Below are 17,212 nucleotides of genomic sequence, written 5' to 3'. Positions count from 1 at the left end.
CACAAAGCCAGGAATTTGGAAACTATTAGAAGCCTATTAAGAGCCTTGTATGAAATTTTATTTCAGCATTTTGTACAAAGGCCATAGAATCTTGTCTATTTTGTTTTTGTTTCATCGTCAATGATTTTTTAGAGAAATTTCATCACGGATTTAACTTTCTTCTCGTTGACTCTTATGTTTCTATATGTGTTGTGGGTGGCATTATGTTATCTACGGATTTGTGGTGAATTTATTGGTATGGTTAAACTTTGGATTGGTTGGTTGAAATGTTTATATATAATGTTTTGTTTCCTATATAGGCTCTGAATCTATCTAGGGTTATGGTTTAGCAATGTTTACAACTTGTTTAAGTGTGATTGGTCTGAGAAGAAACCATTGATGTTATCCTTCCTAATTATGGTTTGTATTGACCTTTGGACTGTTGTGTTTGGTTGATTTGGGTTTAGCTGCCTAAATATTTTGTTTCAGAATGTTCGAGGTGTTGAAAGAACTAAACAGAGGGCAGATTTATAAGACTACCTTAATGAATCTGGTTGCTGATTGGCTTGCTCACAAGAAATCAAAAGGGAGGTTACTTGTATCAGACAGGGGATGATGATCATGTTGATTATTGGTATAAAAATTTAGTTCCCACTAATGCACCACCAAACATTAGTATCATTCCCTGTCACTTGGCCTTGGTTTGGAGAGGAGGAATAGAGGAGTATGGTTTGATTCTTGTTAGGTATAGAGTAGAAGGTGGAGATTAGCCCCTTTAAAAAAAAAAGAAGAAATCAATCTTCCTCACCAACCATGCTCAGGAGATTTTGTACCCAAGGATTCAACAAATGCATAAGTTTTGTAAAATACAACAGTTGTCTACCATAATGCCTCTATCAACAGTTCACTTATGAGTGGCTGACCGATTGTCATTCTTCTCAGAGGAGGAAAAGAAAAAGATTAAAAACAAAGAAGAAAAGGCCGACTCCAAAGAAAAATGCTTCTGAAGCTCATGTTTAGTCCATAAACTTCATGTCAACCTTTCTACTAGACCCTGCTTATCCCATTAATTAGTACATGTTATATATATATATATTTGGATCATTCTAACACCTAAAACCTATGCTGAACATAGTGATCCTTATGGTGAGAGGAGTGCTAGTCCTCCTCCTCCCCATATATTAGTATTGAAATTTAATTATGAGCAAACGATATTATAGCATCACGGATTTTTAAGACCACAAGTTTCATGCCCAAGTTCATGCAGTGATTGATAGTTTTAGTTGGATTCAACCCTCGCATATCAATTAGCTACTCTTTCACCAACTTCCAGCAATAGAATAATAACCACTCCTTGGTTCATCGATTCTTCGAGGACCATTTGTGTTTCAACTCATAACCTTCACAAAAAAAAGGCTAGAAACAAAGCTATGGCTAAAATTGTTGTCGGCCGTCCAAAACCGCATCAATCGATAATTTCTCAGGCTGCGAGTGGACCAAATGCTATGTGGCAAAGCTTGCTCTTGGAATATTTTCTTTCACACCATGGAAAAGACTAGCTTGATGGCATTCTTAGAAAAACGATAGCTTTCTTACTGATAGAAGTTCGATGCTACAAGAAAGTATTCTCGAACTTCTCTACTGCCACTTCAATGTCCACCATGTATCTAGCTTGCGTTGGGGTTATCATGCACTCACTAATTCAATCTGGACCAGACTTGCTGCTAAAGTTTTGGAGCAACAATAATTTTTCAAAAGATTTTTCTACTTTTAACCCTCTGGATTAACCAAGATGCCCTACCCCATCAACATAAGATCTGTTCGATGGATCAAGGATTCACGGTTGAATCCAAAATTCAAAAAAATTAAGAGTTGATTCTGAGTATGAGATCAATCCCTGAATTAGTTTCATGCTTATGGTCAAGAAGACTTGAGGTAAAAGATGAGGTATCATGAGGCCTCAGACCAATTATATGAGTAACATTAACAATTATGTAATTTAAATTCATGAATTCAGGGATGAAGATCAAAAGTCTAAAATTCTCTCAAATTCTGAAAGACGGGAGACAAATAGAAGAAGAAAAGAGTTGATAATGAAAATTAAGAGCTAAAGAGCTACTGAAAACACAACTCACAAACTACCGTTCTTGTCCATATCATTTAGAGTAGAGAGGGGAGATCTTCCACTGGCTAGACAAAAGGGAGGCATATAATGCCCTTGCGTTTGCTTCCCCTTGATGAAATAGTTGTGACAATTTTTTTAACCATGATCAAAAATATAACCTTTCCATACATAATAAATACTAAAGACCAACAAATAATCAGATTAGATGCAAGTGAAATTGACACCTAAAATGCAATTCTGTTTAGATTTTATCAAATCAAGGTTCAATTCAGTTACAATCTTGTTGCAAGATGTTCTCTCGAAGACATCAGTAAACATTATAACAACATCATAAAAATTATTTAGATGAATTGTGCAAATATAATGTACGGCCACGATATCAAAATGCCGACTTAATGGAGACATTGGGCAGAAATGAATATGCAGTTACCTCCATGTTATCAACTACTTTACCTCTTTGCCAGTCCTGACTAGGCAATATATATGCTTAGATCATGTACTAAGTAATTATTAAATAATTAATGAAGCGCCGGAGGAACTGCATCACTAAGGATGGCAATCGATTCAGATCAAAAATTTATCAACTCAAATCCTACTTATTTATTAAATAGATTAAAATTTTAAATCTGAATCTAATATATTTATTAAATAGGTAACTCAATCCGATCCACATAACCTATTTATTAAACGGATTAGATAAATTTTTAACGAGATAAATAAATTTAAACATGTTAAGCGGGTGAGGTTAAACCGGTTAAATAGGTTTCAAACGGATTAAACAAATTTCAAATAGGTTTAACGGGTCGGATTATAACTCGAACCAATTATTAAACGGATTTAAATAGGTTAAACGGGTAAAAGATTTAAACCTGAGCCCAACCTATTTATTAAATAGATTTAGACGGATTGATCAATTTAAGATCCAAATTTATTTATGTCAAATCCAAATTTGTTTAAAGCGAATCGTTCGCAGGTCAGATTGACGGATTGGATCATAAATTACCTCCGCTATGCCTCACTTCCCTCATATTACCTCAAAAAAATTGCAAAAAATAAACAAACAAAGTAACGATTGAATAATAACTCCTAATCAATTTTCTATTAGCGATACGTGTAACGTTACAGGCCCCTCGTAAATCGTTATACATGATGTCCCCTTTTCTTTGACCTTGTATCAAGCTAGCATCAATTTGCATTCATTCCTATCCTATATCACCCAACTTTGATTTGGATGGTCTCTCAGCGCTTTGGCAAAGGGGTTGGATTTCACAAGATGCTTGTCCTTCTTTCGTCCTCCTCATCAATCATGAGAACCTCCTCATCAATCATGAGAACCTCGATGTGGGGAACATGATACGCCCGTGCATCATCGTAGGGTCCCCTCCCCTTGCTTTGTGAGATTCTCCATGACAAATTGGCCACGTGAGGACACAAATACCATCAACTTTTGCCACCCTCTCTTTTTTATTGCGAGGTTCTTCGTTCTCCCTTAACTAGGAGGATGACGAAAGCCGATGCTTATCGCCACAGGTGTTATACTTCTATTGGACAACGTGCATGGGGCCTACTTGATTCTTGCCTATCCTATCCGATGCCCTTTTGGAGCTGTCCTTCCGTTCCCCTCCCTCTCGATAATTGTTGGCTCTTTGGAATCCAATATAATGGGGGCCACATAAAACCTAATAATTAATGGCAAACAATTGCATACAGGCCCCTAGGGTTGGATACAAGTATCTTTTAGTTCCGAAATATCCACCTTTGAATTAGCTTGCGATTTGTTTGTCACTGAGCCTAAATTTAGTTCATTCCGATGTTTCTAATGAGAGTGGGCCATGATGGTCCAATTCATAACAATGAATTCCTTTTTTAAAAAAAATTTGAACCAAGGTGGAGACACGATCATCAAGATAACTTTCGTATTCGCATTGAAGTAGTGTAAAACTTGGATGCATCACACCTAAAGTGCTACAAAGGGTGTTGAGCTCGTTTACGGAACATGAGGTCTAATGAGGAGCATACAACCATGATAAAGGCTTACGATCTAGGTGGAAATGGTGAGATCGACTACCATGAGTTCCACTGCATGATGACTTCATGATTTGTAGATGAGTGTGTTTTCTATAAGTTTGCAATGCATTTGGCATTTGATATATTGATAGGTTTGCAAAGGTTACTGCATTAAGTCATGTATCCATAGTTAAGCAAAAATAATGTGCTATAGGGTCACTCCTATCCGAGTGCAAAATCTCTATAATCATAATTGTAGAAAATTCTTACAACCAATATATGTAACATATTTCCATTATCTCTATAATTTATCGCACAAGAAATATATCGATAGGAAAGGCTGATATTAAATGAGCACAGAATCCCATCTTTCTTCTCCAAAAAGAAAAGAGAATCTTATCTACATTTAAGTTTGATCAGTTAAAACTAGTCACATAAGCCGTAGTTTTTTTTCACCACTTGAATTATAAAAGGCTTGCCAACAATATCTTTATAGAATGATAAGCAATCTAAAATAGATCGACTGTACTCACCCAAAATCCAAAACAAACACCAAACAAAAAAATTACAAAGAATTGCGAGAAGAAAAACATAGTGAAAGAAAAAAATAAAAATAATAATAAATTTATTCAAAAGAAAATAAAGACCGAAATAATGAGTTCGGCTCCTCTCGTAAAGACACCTTACTAAAGAGGCTCCACAAACGAAAAAATAATTCTCTCCAAGTTTATTCTTATAATTCTCTCCTCCGATTTATAAAAAAAACCACGCTTTCTCAGCCTAAGACTCAGCCTAACTTAGAGTAGACTAGCATTAAAAGACAAACTATTCCAACTAGTGTTGGTATAGGAAACAAAGAAAAACTAGAAATAAAATCCTAGTATAACCGTATAAGTAAGCCAACCGATAGACTTCCAACACTCTTTTGTCTTCTCTTTCTTATCTTCTCCCTCCCCGGAAATGCAAAGACAGCTTGGTGCCATTTGGGAGAACAAACGAGGGCACCACTTCGATTCAAAGTACTCTTTTTTCATGTTCACCATGACAATCCTACTAGCCCTTTGGATGAGGTCCTGGGTCTTTACAAACCTATGGGCCATAACTTTTCTATTTGCATAGTAGAGAATTTGCTCTTTGCCTACAAATTTCTAGGGCACACAGTCTCAAATATGGCTAGCATCAGAAATGGCAACAGTGGATACAGCAGAGGAACTCGGATATGGAGCATCAAGACCAAGATATATTATGCGAACTAGGTCAAGTTTAGCATACCTTAGTCCATTTGTTTCCCTTCTTGCAATTATACGTCACAAATAGTTAATCCTTTGATTAGCCCAGCTTGATCAATATGTTGTATGTAACAAAAAACTTTAGAGACTAGGGCCAAGCATGGTTAAGCGAGCACTATGTTTATTCTACTGCAGGGAATCAGACAAAGGGCTCACTTTTTTGAAGATAACAAACACTATTTCATATAGGTGACATCATTCTAATCCATTGCACGTACAACCTGGACCACAAAGCAACTCGATGTTTAAAGAGTTAGCGAAATCTCCACCCCACACGTTGTCTATATAAACCCTAGCTTGTGCTTCTTTGTAGCATCTATTGGAGAGGAAGAGAGAGAAGAAGCCAATTAGAGTGAGAGAAGAACCAAGGCTCTCTTTTCCTTTTGGAAAAGAGGGCTCTCTCCTTTTTCCTTTGTACTCCCAAAGAATAGAAGAGAGGAAAAAAGAAAAATTTATAGCCGGTTTTGTGTCACACTAGTTCTGTATCAAACCGAAGCATCTTGGCGTGCGATATATCTTCAAAATAAAGATGGGTGAAGTAAGTATAGCCTTGCATTGCAGGCTAGAAGTGTCCCAAGTTCTTCACTTCTTTGTGGGACTTCAAATATTTTAGAAGCTTGTCTCTAGAATATTATCACTAGAATTGTTGGCTCTATGCAATAAGGTATAAGATCATTTTAGGTTTTAAACTGAATTAATGCATGGGCTCGTTACGCTCTACCATGAAGGGGATCAGTGCTTTGGTTTGATCAAATTATTTGGAGTTGGTTTCCTTCAGATGTGGTAAATATAGATGAGGTGAACCATCATTTTTTCCTGAAAATTTTAAAAAAAAGTGTTTGCTTTCTTATTTAGGTGGTACTATCACAATCAAAGTATGGCTGCATGGATTTCTTTTCCTCCAAAACAGATTTTAAAAATATAATTTATACATAATATATTTTTGAGAAAAGAACAATATAATAAAATAGTAGTCAATGAATTGTATTAATTCTAGATGATTTTTTAAAATCTTCTTTAGTCATATTCTAAGATTTCTATTTTGTTTTAATGTGTAGGAGCAAAAGGAAGAGAAGAAAATGGAGGAAGAAGAAAAGAAGGAAGAGGGAACCGAAGAGAAGAAAGAGGAGAAGGAAGAAGAGCCACCGGAGATAGTGCTCAAAGTGGACATGCACTGTGAGGCCTGTGCAAGAAAAGTTGAACGATCTCTGAGACGATTTGAAGGTCTCTTCTTCATTCCTTGCCATAGCTTTCCCTCCATTTCTTTAGAATAGTCTGACAATGCTTTGTTAAATACTTGGTTGGGAACTAAAGAATACTAACAAATGAATGGTCTAAAAGGAAGCACTGAAATCTCACCTTTAGCCAATATCCCTTGCTCCAATATAGGGGCTAAAACTTGAGAGAAGACATAAGCATTAACAGAAATATGAAGTTAGCTCAAGATGATTAATTCCTAAATAACATGTCTGAAACTATCCTATTAATATGGATGTTCTGCTGCTTTATACTTTGCAGGTGAACCCATACCACTGTTTCATGTTGGATGTGCCTCAGTAGACCCACCAAACTATAGTTTTTCCAATTCTAGGGAATGTTTCCAATAAGATGATTTTCTATTATAATGAGAAATGCTTTGGCAGCATATAATTTGTTGTCAAGAAATTCATAATTTAGAACGAAGATAAGCACATCATGGACGTAGCACTAGCATGCATGGCCCATTGGTCCTGAAATTTACAACTTGAGGCCGATTGTAGCTTATCCTTGAATTTAATTAATCCCAGCAATGGAATTGGCTGAGACATGAGTAAAATATGTTAGTCAATAGGCTGAGTCATTGTTGAAAATAATTAAAAGTTTTTAGTAGGCCTAACCCCGCTACCTGCAGGACTAGAACAATACAAAATCAATAACATCGTGGAATATTGTCTGACTAGATTTCTTGTACCCATTAAGGTCAAAATTTTTGTGATTAAAAAGTACTGAAAAATCCCTTATCATTTCTAGACACCTATTAGTTCTTTGATATGCATATTTTCTCTAAAGTAGCATAGTTTTAATCTTAATAGGTGTTGAAGAAGTAAAGACAGATAGCATGTCCAGGACAGTGGTGGTGAAAGGAAAGGGAGCAGACCCAATTAAGGTATGCGAGAGAATTCAGAAGAAGACTGGAAAGAAGGTTGACCTGATCTCTCCCCTTCCTAAGCCTCCTGAGGAGGAGAAGAAAGAGGAACCCCCACAAGAAGAAAAGAAGGAAGAGGTACTGTATTTTTCTTTTGTTTTCTCCAGATTGACCTCGCAGTCAGGAGTAATAATAAAGGATGGAATTAAAACTACCTACTCCTCTAAACCATGTCTCTTCTACATATCTGCTTCTATTTGTGAGTTGTGGAATAGCTGCTCCTATGCCCTAACCTTTCAAGTACATCAAAGCTTCCAAAGACTGTTATCTAGGATGGCACTAAATCAATATATAATTTCCTTGGTCAAACTAATATTTTGTAATCTAGGTTCCTAACTCCACAATGTTATCAAAATAGGCTAAAGCCCATCAGTTGAAAAGAATTTATTCTTATAAAATTGTATATTAATCTAATTTTGTTGGTATCCACTAAAGTGTTTTAACATTCATATGTATGCTGAAAAGAAAATTTCAGGACTGGACTCTTTGCTTTAAGCATCTTATTTAGATTTTGATACAAATATAATGGCACTACAGTCTAATGTCAAGAAAGTTTGTTTATATATTGATTTGGTGCAAGCATTCACGATTTCTTACATCATGTTCCTTAACCATCATTTGACTTATATCAATTTTTTTTTCTTTCAATTTCAATGGCAGCCAAAGGCAATCACAGTCATGTTGAAAGTTCGAATGCATTGTGGTAAATGCGCTCAAGTTTTGCAAAAGCGGATAAAGAAGATGGATGGTATGTCATGAACTTGGTTATAGCATATGTTTCATTTAATTTTACATACTAATTTGGTCATCCCACTCAATATTATTTGTAAAACTGAGTGCTAGGTTTGGCACAGCTGTCTGTTTTATTTATTCCATGATGCATATTTTAACATGTGATTCATCACTAAAAATAACAACTGAAAATATATATTCAATTAATCTTGCATACTTTGGTCATCTGATCAATAAATATTATTGATAAAATCAAAGTAAGCTTTGGCAGCATGTGATCTATCACTCATAACCATAATTGTATAGAAATTTTCAATTAATCTTACAGTATGGTCTCTCAATTAATATGACTTGTAAAACCAATAAATTATGTTTTGCTTAGGTGCCTTTTTATTTTTTTCATGATGCATAATTTAACATGTGATTGACCATGAGAAAACCTCCAATTCTCCATGTCCAATAAGTCCAACCACTACAGGAAAAAGGGTAAAAGCCGACTCTTGATTGCTGACTCTAGGAGGATGCATCGGTAAATTTGGTTCCCGCGCCAAATTTTGCCAACGCTTTTAATAAGTGCCAGCAATTTGAAAGAACAGATGACGCTTAAAAGTGTCGTCGTAGGCCTCAAGCTAAGACGATGCTGGGAAGCGTGGGGAGTGCACCTAGGATAACGTTTTTAAGCATTGTTGTTCTTTTTCTGCCTAAGATGATGCTTATAAGCGGTGTCAAAGGTCAAGAACTAAGATGACATTTAAACGCGTCGTCGAAGGTCAAAAACTAAAATGACACTTAAACGCGTCATCGAAGGTCAAGAACTAAGACGACGCTTAAACGCGTCGTCGAAGGTCAAGACCTAAGATGATCCTTATAGGCGTTGTCAAAGACGAAGACCCCCTCCAAACACAGCGCCCGACCCCGAGCCTTCATTCTGCCCTAGCTACTCCCCTTTTTCTCCTCTTCGGCGCTGCCCCCGTCTTCCTCCTCTCCGGTTTAGATAGATGCCCAACTTCATCAAACCACAAGAGGATCATCATGAAACTAGGCCATCCATTGCTGTCCTTATTAACTTTGTAGTTGTACAGTAAATTTATGTAAAAGAAAATTAGCTAATGTGTTTCCTACTAGAACATAATGGAGACAGGATTGCAGCCATATATATGTTCCAAGCAACAATCAATTGCAAGCGGGTCTTCTATCTTTTTTGTGCAGCCATTTGGCGTACGACTTGTTAATGCTAGGTTGAGCTACATTCTAACTAGCATATCCATTGCCTAACTAGCATTTTGGTAATACTTGATTCAAAGATTCATCAGTTATCCTTAAGGTTCCGAGGACATACATCATTACCACGGTACACTTTGATCAATCATTAGAACCATAATTAATAAGCATTGTTCTTCATCAACTACTAAGTATGGGTCATTTCTCACATCTTTTTTTTTTCTATTCTGCAGGTGTAGAGTCAGTAGTTACAGACCTACCAAACGATCAAATCATTGTTAAAGGCATTATAGACCCAGTAAAATTGGTGAAGAATGTGTACAAACGAGCTAGAAGGCAAGCTTCAATAGTGCAAGATGAGGAAAAGAAGGATGAAGAGAAGAAAGAAGGGGAAAAGAAAGAAGAGAAGGAGGAAGAGAAAGGCGGAGGTGAAAAGAAAGAAGAGGAAGAAAATACCGAAGATGATAAGAAGATTGATGCTAAGAAATATGAATATTGGCCTTCTAGATTCTATGTTGAGTATGCGTACCCACCTCAAATTTTCAGTGATGAGAATCCAAATGCTTGCACTCTTATGTAACCAAAGAATATGACCTTAAAAATGTGTTGCTTGCTTGTGTATGTTACACAATATGTGTGCTGATGCATATTTTTGTATTTAGTAGGGAAAGGACTGATGAGCTATATCTCCTATCTGAGAGTAATTCACCTTTTTATCCAATAAGTAGGTCTCTTTATGTGCATGTTTGATCTTTTTTACAGTCTTCCCTCATCTGCATTGCTGATAACAAAATTTACCTCTTCATTGGTTTTCTAATTGGGGCACCTTCATGGTCCAGCCTTTTGAGGCGCCTATAAGATGCAACATCTTTCGTTCTTTTATATTTACCTTGAAATAACAATAACTTTATACAAGAAGACTCACACAAGGTGCTGAAATTCATCGAAAATGTTGAATTTAGTTCGACAAACCACATGGCATACATCAACAATCTATCGATATATAGCTATTGTACGGTTGCAAATGCACTATGTGTTTGTCATTCTAATGCACCTGATGGGACTTGAACCTAAGAAAATTCATCTATCATCAAGCTAGATGCATAAGTGGTACTATCATATATATAATTAATGTAACACATCAGTTCATCTTTCTAATTTTGCTTGCAAAATTTGAATATAACACCTACTCTATGGTAGTGTTGGTACCAATTGCAGAGCCCACATTCAAGGGACGACTATAAGATTTGCCGTCTCGATACCGAATTTCATACTAGTGCCACACTAGCATAATATCAATATGATACGATACGAAGTTTTTTGGCATACCGGATACCGATACCGAACCGGTATGGTAGGGTAAGCCTTGTACTGTCCGGTTTGAATTGGTATGGCGTACCATGGATGACTATATATGTATGTGTATATATATATATATATATATGGTGACTATAATTTGTTCAAGATCTACAATTTTTTATGCCTCATTAAATTAATTTCATACATGCTGCGGTGACTTTCTATCTAGTATGGAAAAGCAGCAATATCTCACAACTTGGGAAGCATCGCTCCTTGACGTTAAACAAGTAAATGGAATATTATTTACCTTTTTAGATGGGGAAACCTCCATTTGGAAGGTCACAAACAGCAACTTTGTATTCCATTTGTGTTTTGAGTGCTTGGTAGCTTTGGTCAGAAAACCAAAGTTCGAATCACTTTCCCCATCCGGTTAACAACTTCACTCACTTCTCTTGTTGCCTCCCATATACATGTTGAGTAATTGGAGAAACAAAACAGAAATACAAAAAAAATAATCATGGAAAATATAATTTTCATTACAATAAGGCTGTCCAAATTGTGTATAAATGGATAATTTCGAGACATGCATGATATCTCAAAGTTTCTGCAACCCACGCCAGACCTTGTTCTACTCTAATTCATTTTAATCTACTAGACTATCATTTGGCAATCACTCAACCTTGTGTCAAACTGTTAGCTGGCAACATAATGCCCAATTATCACATATTGTGATATCTTCATACGCCTTCTATTGAAAATACTCTAATTGGTCTCATAACTTGCTTTTCAACTTGCCGTACCGAACCATCCACATTACTTAAGGCAGCATTTGGTTCAAGAATAAAGTAGGAATAAGACTTATATAACGGGTCTTGTACCTAGAAAACAGTTTTAAAAAAAAGTCTAATTAAGAAATAGTGATACCCTGGATAACTATTCCAGCATAAAATTTGTATGCTATTCTTAGCTTCAATCTCCTCGCCGCGTCGTCCCCTCCTCTCGCTATGGGCCCGAACCCGGCCCGGCTCGCCCGAGAAGCAGTTCTTGTTACATGAGAACAAAAGGCCCTTTTTGTTTTTTCTTTTTTTTTTCTTTTTTTTTTTTGTTTTCTGCGGCGGTTTTGAGAGTTTAGGGTTTTAAGGGTTGAAGGAGCGGTTCTCCTATGCAGTCCGCCTCGCACCTCAACTCCCACTCTCGTCTCCACCAATACCCATGGCACCATCGCAAAACTCCAAGATTTCGCTCCTCCATCGATCAATCCAACTCCGTGAGGCCAAATCTGTCCCTGCCTCCCAAAAATCCAACATTTTCCAAACTTTCGAAGCTTTCTCGCCGCTTCAAGCTCGAAGAGATCGAGGGATGCGAAGGCCGTAGTCTCCTTCCTCTCCCCGTCGTCGTTCATAGGGCCGGCAAGTCCTCTCGGTACCTCTGGGACGGTGCCCACCTCCGGTTGGAAGGTTTCGATCGAGAACCGGCCGATGGATTCAGGTTCGGCGATGAATTCCAGCGGCTGTTCCAGATGTTGGGCGAGGCCATCCGGCATTTGTTCGTTCCGCGTCAAGTTCAGGACAATTACATGGGCTATTTGAAGTGGAAAGTACTGCATCGAGTCTCGAGCTCTGCTCTCCAAGTTCTTGCCACACAGGTATTTGTTAGATTGTTTTCTTGTTTATTGTTAGCTGGAATTTGTTTCAGTTCGGCAAAAATGCTTTCTTTATATCATACATATGGCTTCATCCAGTCATCCAATCTAAAGGCAATGTCTTGTTAGTGTTATTTGTGGTTTTTCTAATTAGGATATGTAGATCATGTAAAATTGATAAAATGAATTCAGAGGCAGCTCAAATATGTGCTGCCCCAAGTTCATCATTAAGAGTCTTCTTTTGGAGACTAGGTCCTAGATATTTTTTATTTATATGGTTAAACATGAAGATTTCTTGTGTTTCATAATTATTGGAATAATTGGTGACAGGCTATGTTTCGGGCAATAGGATTTGGCTCCTCCCATTCCCTTCCCTCTGCAGCTGCGTTAAATTGGGTATTGAAAGATGGTCTTGGTCGGCTTAGTAGGTGTATATACACAGCTAGTCTTGGTTCTGCATTTGATACGAATTTAAAGGTGTGCTTAGTTTGAGCAACTTCTGCAATTACCTTTTCCCTATTCTATAATTCATTCCCTAACTTATAATTGCTTTCTGTGCAGCGAGTTAGGTTCTCCACATCTGTTTTATTTAGCTTGGGCATTGGAATTGAGTTGTTGACGCCTGCCTTCCCTCAGTATTTTTTGCTTCTTGCTACAGTTGCCAACATTGCCAAGTCTATTAGTCTTGCAGCCTACCTAGCAACTGGTGTAAGTTTTCAAAATTATTAAGCTTCAACATGATTAAGTTGTTTCTTTACTCAGTTTACTCTCTGTTTGTAACTGAAGATGGCTCGTCTAGCACATAATTATAGTGAGAACTTGATGCTGAAGTTTTCTACTTTGCTCAAAACATTACAGCAAGTTGCCCCACTATAGTATATCTAATCAAAGTTGTCTTGGTATTAGTAGATGGACTCGTTGGTAAAGCAAAGTTGTGTTGGTACTAGTAGATGGACTGGTTGCTTACCTTTGCAGTCACAGTTTTGTGCTTTTAGGTCAACTGAATTGCAAGTTTTGTCCTTTTTTTCTCAATAAATGAATGAATACATGTTTCAATCAGAACAAACCAATCTATGATGGCCCTGTTTTACCCATCACAACTAATATCCCAGAACTATGCAGAACTTAACATCACTTTTTATATCAAAGTATATATAAAGATGATCTCATATTTGAGAATGGAAAGTAATAGCTATCCAAAATGCAGCAGTATTGTATTTGCTTCACTACTAATGTGAGTTGGAATAGCAATCCACCTTCTGTGCCACTATACTTCGATTTATATGTTAATTTATTCCACTAAATTAACCCATATATAAAGGTGTCCTAACAAGCCTAAAAGAAACTTCATGATCCTCAGAGGACTGTAACTCAACTTTGCATGAGCCTAAACTTGTTTAGCTCTTTGACCCCAATCACTCTCGAATCAACATAGAGGTCCATTTAGTTAAAGAACATTCTTAATCAAGAACTCTTGATAGGACATGATTGTAGACCCTAAGTCTCTTGGGAAATTCTTGAATATTGCTATAGCACCTATTGTATAAGCATGGTTCGCAGTAACTTGACCAGCAAAAAGAGATCTACTTTACAATCATAAACCTAGTTTTACAAAGATCCCTATTTTCTCATTAGGATTACGAGAACTGTTATTATGGGACTTGCAGTCTTGTATACCATAATATACACATTTTCACAATTAACAAACCATGCAAGACCTAAATTGTAATGTTATTATATCTGTCCAGATAGCATAACTCATATCATGGATAGAAGAATGCCTCGAAGCATAAAGTTAGTAAACATTCTAACTTCTTATTGTCATGCTTGAGTACTAGTTTGATGGGACTGTCGTTCTGGGATGCACATGCACCCATATTCCAAGTACTTGTTGATCTATCTGGCTTTTCATGTGTATTTGCATACAATGATTACCTTATATACCTTTCTTCATCAATGTCTATTATATTGAACTTGAAGCATTTTCTACTGAGTACATAAGTTAGTAGTAGATAGAAAATTTTACATTGTCCAATGTTTTGCAGACTGCCATTCATCGGAGCTTCGCGATAACTGATAATCTCGGTGAAGTTTCTGCAAAGTCCCAGGTTCCCAGTTTGTTGCTTTATGCTTCTGTATAATACTTTTTTTTTTTAATCGCTAGCTCATTTTCTTTTGCATTAACCACTTCTCACATCTCCTTTGCAGATTCAAACTGTTTGTTTTGACAACCTGGGTCTTTTGCTTGCTGCACTGTTGAATATATTATGCAAGATTAACCAAAGGTAATTCATCTCTAATTTCATGCAGGTCTTGCATGTTAAATAGGTCAATTTTCGCACTTTACTCATTCGTACTTCGACAATAATCTAGGATACTAACATATAACATGGTCCCCTTGTCTTTATTAGCCATATAGATACACACAATAATTTGTAGTACATGACTTTATCTTTTTTTAGTTTTCACAAGTTATGACATCTTTAAGGAGTATTTGAGCTTTATATAGGGGAAACTTTTGGCACTAGCCTAGTCTATTAGGACCATTAATGCAAGAAAACTGCTGAATTATAATTCTTGTTATGGGTGCATCATATCTTATGCAAGTGATAGTTGACTTACTGTTTGTGTCATTGAGATTTATTTTAGCAGCAACTAATTTTCTGTAATTGCTATGAAGATTTCAAGCAGGTCTACCACTCATCTATCCTATTTTCGCAGCAGTTGACTTGTTTGCTATTTATCAAGGACTTAAGTTTGTACACCTACAAACACTAACCAAGGTCAGTGGTCGCTTTATCTTTCTTGCTAAGTGGGCTTGTTATGCTGCTGCTGGTGTAATAATGTGTGGACAATTATTTTTAATCTTGTTTGTAGATTTTAAGATTTTGCTCCTTATTATTTCTATTATCATGTTCAGGATAGGTTGGAGATTATAATAAACACATGGTTATGTTCAGGAGTTGTCCCATCTCCTGCAGAGGTTAGCAGCAAGGAAGGCATAGATGTCTTAATGAATAAAGGTGATTGTATATGAAAACATTTTCATTCTTTGCTATATAAAAATTGAGAGAACACTGGTCATGGAGCTTATAGATGCTTGGTGAGGTTTGGATCAGGAAGCAAGCTATGGCCAATCAGAATAGGATGCCTTGATCCGAAGGATTCGTTCTCCATGGTGTCAGTTTTGACCATACAATCTTTGCGTCATGAAGATCTTTACTTTATTTGCATGGAGATATCTCAGAAGGGTTTAACAAGAAAACAAGTCGGTATCACATGGATTCTTTGGTTTGACATTTTGATTGTTCTTGATACACTATTTGGAACTTATTTTTTTCTGTGAATTTCAGCCAGGGATCCTCCTTTCTTTACAGGAAACAGCGGTTTCCTCAGATATCATTATAGGCCTGCTACAGGTAACAAAGCTCAATTAGAAATTTGTGATTTTACATGGAGACAAATAAAATAAAAGGAGTTATCAAATTTATAATCTATCACTTTTATTCTCTGGCAGGTTTGATTATAGTCTCCTGTTTGTTACATACTATTCTCTTTTTTTCGTTTCTTCTATGTGGATGTTCATCAAGAATAATGGTATCTTGCACTGTCAAGATTAGTGTATTATTTTAATTTAATGTGAGCTGTTGAAATTAAACTTGTTTGTTTTGCAATAGGCATGCCTCATCCGCAAGATGTTGCTACCGAGGAGTAGCTCTATCTGTAATGCTAGCAGCACTGAAGACTCAATGCTAGCAGAGTGGTTTAAAGTTGTAGAAGATAGCAAGCTGCGTGCCATTAGAGAGAGTACTCACTTGATAGAAGAACTTCAAAGAGCTGGTTGGGTTGTGAAGAACATTTTGTTGAATTTCCAAGAGCAGATACGATATAGCTTGGTGAGAGAGGATTCATATACAAGAATACACTGATTGGAAACACATCTTACTTTTTTCCATTTTCTTTTTCCATTTAGGTTGAGTGCTCACCGCGATAAGTAAGGCCAGCACTTTCTACCATCCAGCTGACCTTAGTCTGGAGCTGACTTTTTTTTTCTTCTCTTTTTGAGAGAGAGAATTGGAGCTTGATATTTTGACATGATACTTAACTGCCATACAAGAGTAAAAATGGAACAAGAGATTGTAGTGTTTCACATTGCAAGGTGGGGATGTTGGTTTTGCAACTTCTGTAACTTATGTCCTTTGATCTCTTTGCTTCGGTTCATGAAATCAAGCCTTGACAAAAGCAATTAATGTGGGGAAGTTGTTGCCACTGGTGGGGTTTGTGAACCAACCTACAAAGAGGAAAAATGATGCCTTCATAGTCTCTGTTTACTTCCCTTTTTCCCATTGTTTTCTTCTTTGCGTTAGCAGCATGGTAAGCCCCGGCCTTCATTTCATTTGCACTGCACCGGAGGAGCTTCGGACAATTTAATTCTTCCAAGAACTCAAATTTCAAGTGAGCTACCCTAGTTACTTGTAAAGCCATTACCCCTTAAATTGAGTAGATCAGCAATCTCAGGCAGAATCAATTCGGTAGTAGTTCCCCGAGTGGTTTCAAATTTGCAATGGACTATCCTTATTTATGGATGGCAAGGATTCAGGGATTGGTCCACCTAGCTCGAAGTAGGTGGTCTTTCTTTGTGGCATAAAGTAGGAGGGCTTTCAGTTTTGCAGACCAAGCTATTATGTACCTCGGTTTGGTAATTGTGTTCCAAATTATTCATTTCCGTACAA

The 17,212-nt window shown here is 36.8% G+C and overlaps 2 protein-coding genes across 11 annotated transcripts; both read left to right on the top strand.

The window, feature by feature from the left end:
- Positions 1 to 5,708: 5,708 nt before the first annotated feature.
- LOC103707579 (heavy metal-associated isoprenylated plant protein 7-like) lies at positions 5,709 to 10,297 on the top strand. The gene is made up of 5 exons (XM_008792113.4): positions 5,709 to 5,938; positions 6,459 to 6,624; positions 7,473 to 7,663; positions 8,246 to 8,333; positions 9,772 to 10,297. The coding sequence occupies exons 1-5, from the start codon at positions 5,930 to 5,932 to the stop codon at positions 10,116 to 10,118; spliced, it is 801 nt and encodes a 266-aa protein (XP_008790335.2). The 5' UTR covers positions 5,709 to 5,929; the 3' UTR covers positions 10,119 to 10,297.
- Positions 10,298 to 11,942: 1,645 nt separating this feature from the next.
- On the top strand, positions 11,943 to 16,672 carry LOC103707580 (protein root UVB sensitive 4). 10 transcript variants are annotated; one of them, XR_005509785.1, is made up of 11 exons: positions 11,943 to 12,482; positions 12,810 to 12,956; positions 13,041 to 13,187; positions 14,525 to 14,587; positions 14,688 to 14,764; positions 15,160 to 15,262; positions 15,400 to 15,502; positions 15,599 to 15,747; positions 15,837 to 15,898; positions 16,157 to 16,375; positions 16,453 to 16,672. XR_005509785.1 is itself a non-coding variant. In XM_008792115.4 (11 exons), the coding sequence occupies exons 1-11, from the start codon at positions 12,000 to 12,002 to the stop codon at positions 16,471 to 16,473; spliced, it is 1,578 nt and encodes a 525-aa protein (XP_008790337.2). In that variant the 5' UTR covers positions 11,944 to 11,999; the 3' UTR covers positions 16,474 to 16,672. The 10 variants fall into 10 exon arrangements, 5 of the variants coding, with proteins under 5 accessions (XP_038977945.1, XP_026660644.2, XP_038977944.1 ...); XR_005509784.1 differs by adding an exon at positions 15,997 to 16,076 and having other exon boundaries at positions 16,157 to 16,672; XR_003385814.2 differs by adding an exon at positions 15,997 to 16,076 and having other exon boundaries at positions 15,833 to 15,898; positions 16,157 to 16,672.
- Positions 16,673 to 17,212: the final 540 nt, after the last annotated feature.

The sequence above is a fragment of the Phoenix dactylifera genome, unplaced genomic scaffold (assembly GCF_009389715.1).
Source record: "Phoenix dactylifera cultivar Barhee BC4 unplaced genomic scaffold, palm_55x_up_171113_PBpolish2nd_filt_p 001325F, whole genome shotgun sequence".
Lineage (NCBI taxonomy): Eukaryota > Viridiplantae > Streptophyta > Magnoliopsida > Arecales > Arecaceae > Phoenix > Phoenix dactylifera.
This window is presented reverse-complemented; position numbering and strand designations above follow the sequence as displayed.

Excerpts from the sequence above, each read along its gene's own strand:
- LOC103707580 (XM_008792114.4), top strand. The coding sequence starts at position 12,000 with ATGCAGTCCGCCTCGCACCTCAACTCCCACTCTCGTCTCCACCAATAC. Across the intron at positions 12,483-12,809 it reads TCCAAGTTCTTGCCACACAG|GCTATGTTTCGGGCAATAGG; the intron begins GTATTTGTTAGA and ends AATTGGTGACAG. Across the intron at positions 15,263-15,399 it reads ACCTACAAACACTAACCAAG|GATAGGTTGGAGATTATAAT; the intron begins GTCAGTGGTCGC and ends TATCATGTTCAG.
- LOC103707579 (XM_008792113.4), top strand. Across the intron at positions 7,664-8,245 it reads AAGAAGAAAAGAAGGAAGAG|CCAAAGGCAATCACAGTCAT; the intron begins GTACTGTATTTT and ends TTTCAATGGCAG. Across the intron at positions 8,334-9,771 it reads GCGGATAAAGAAGATGGATG|GTGTAGAGTCAGTAGTTACA; the intron begins GTATGTCATGAA and ends TCTATTCTGCAG.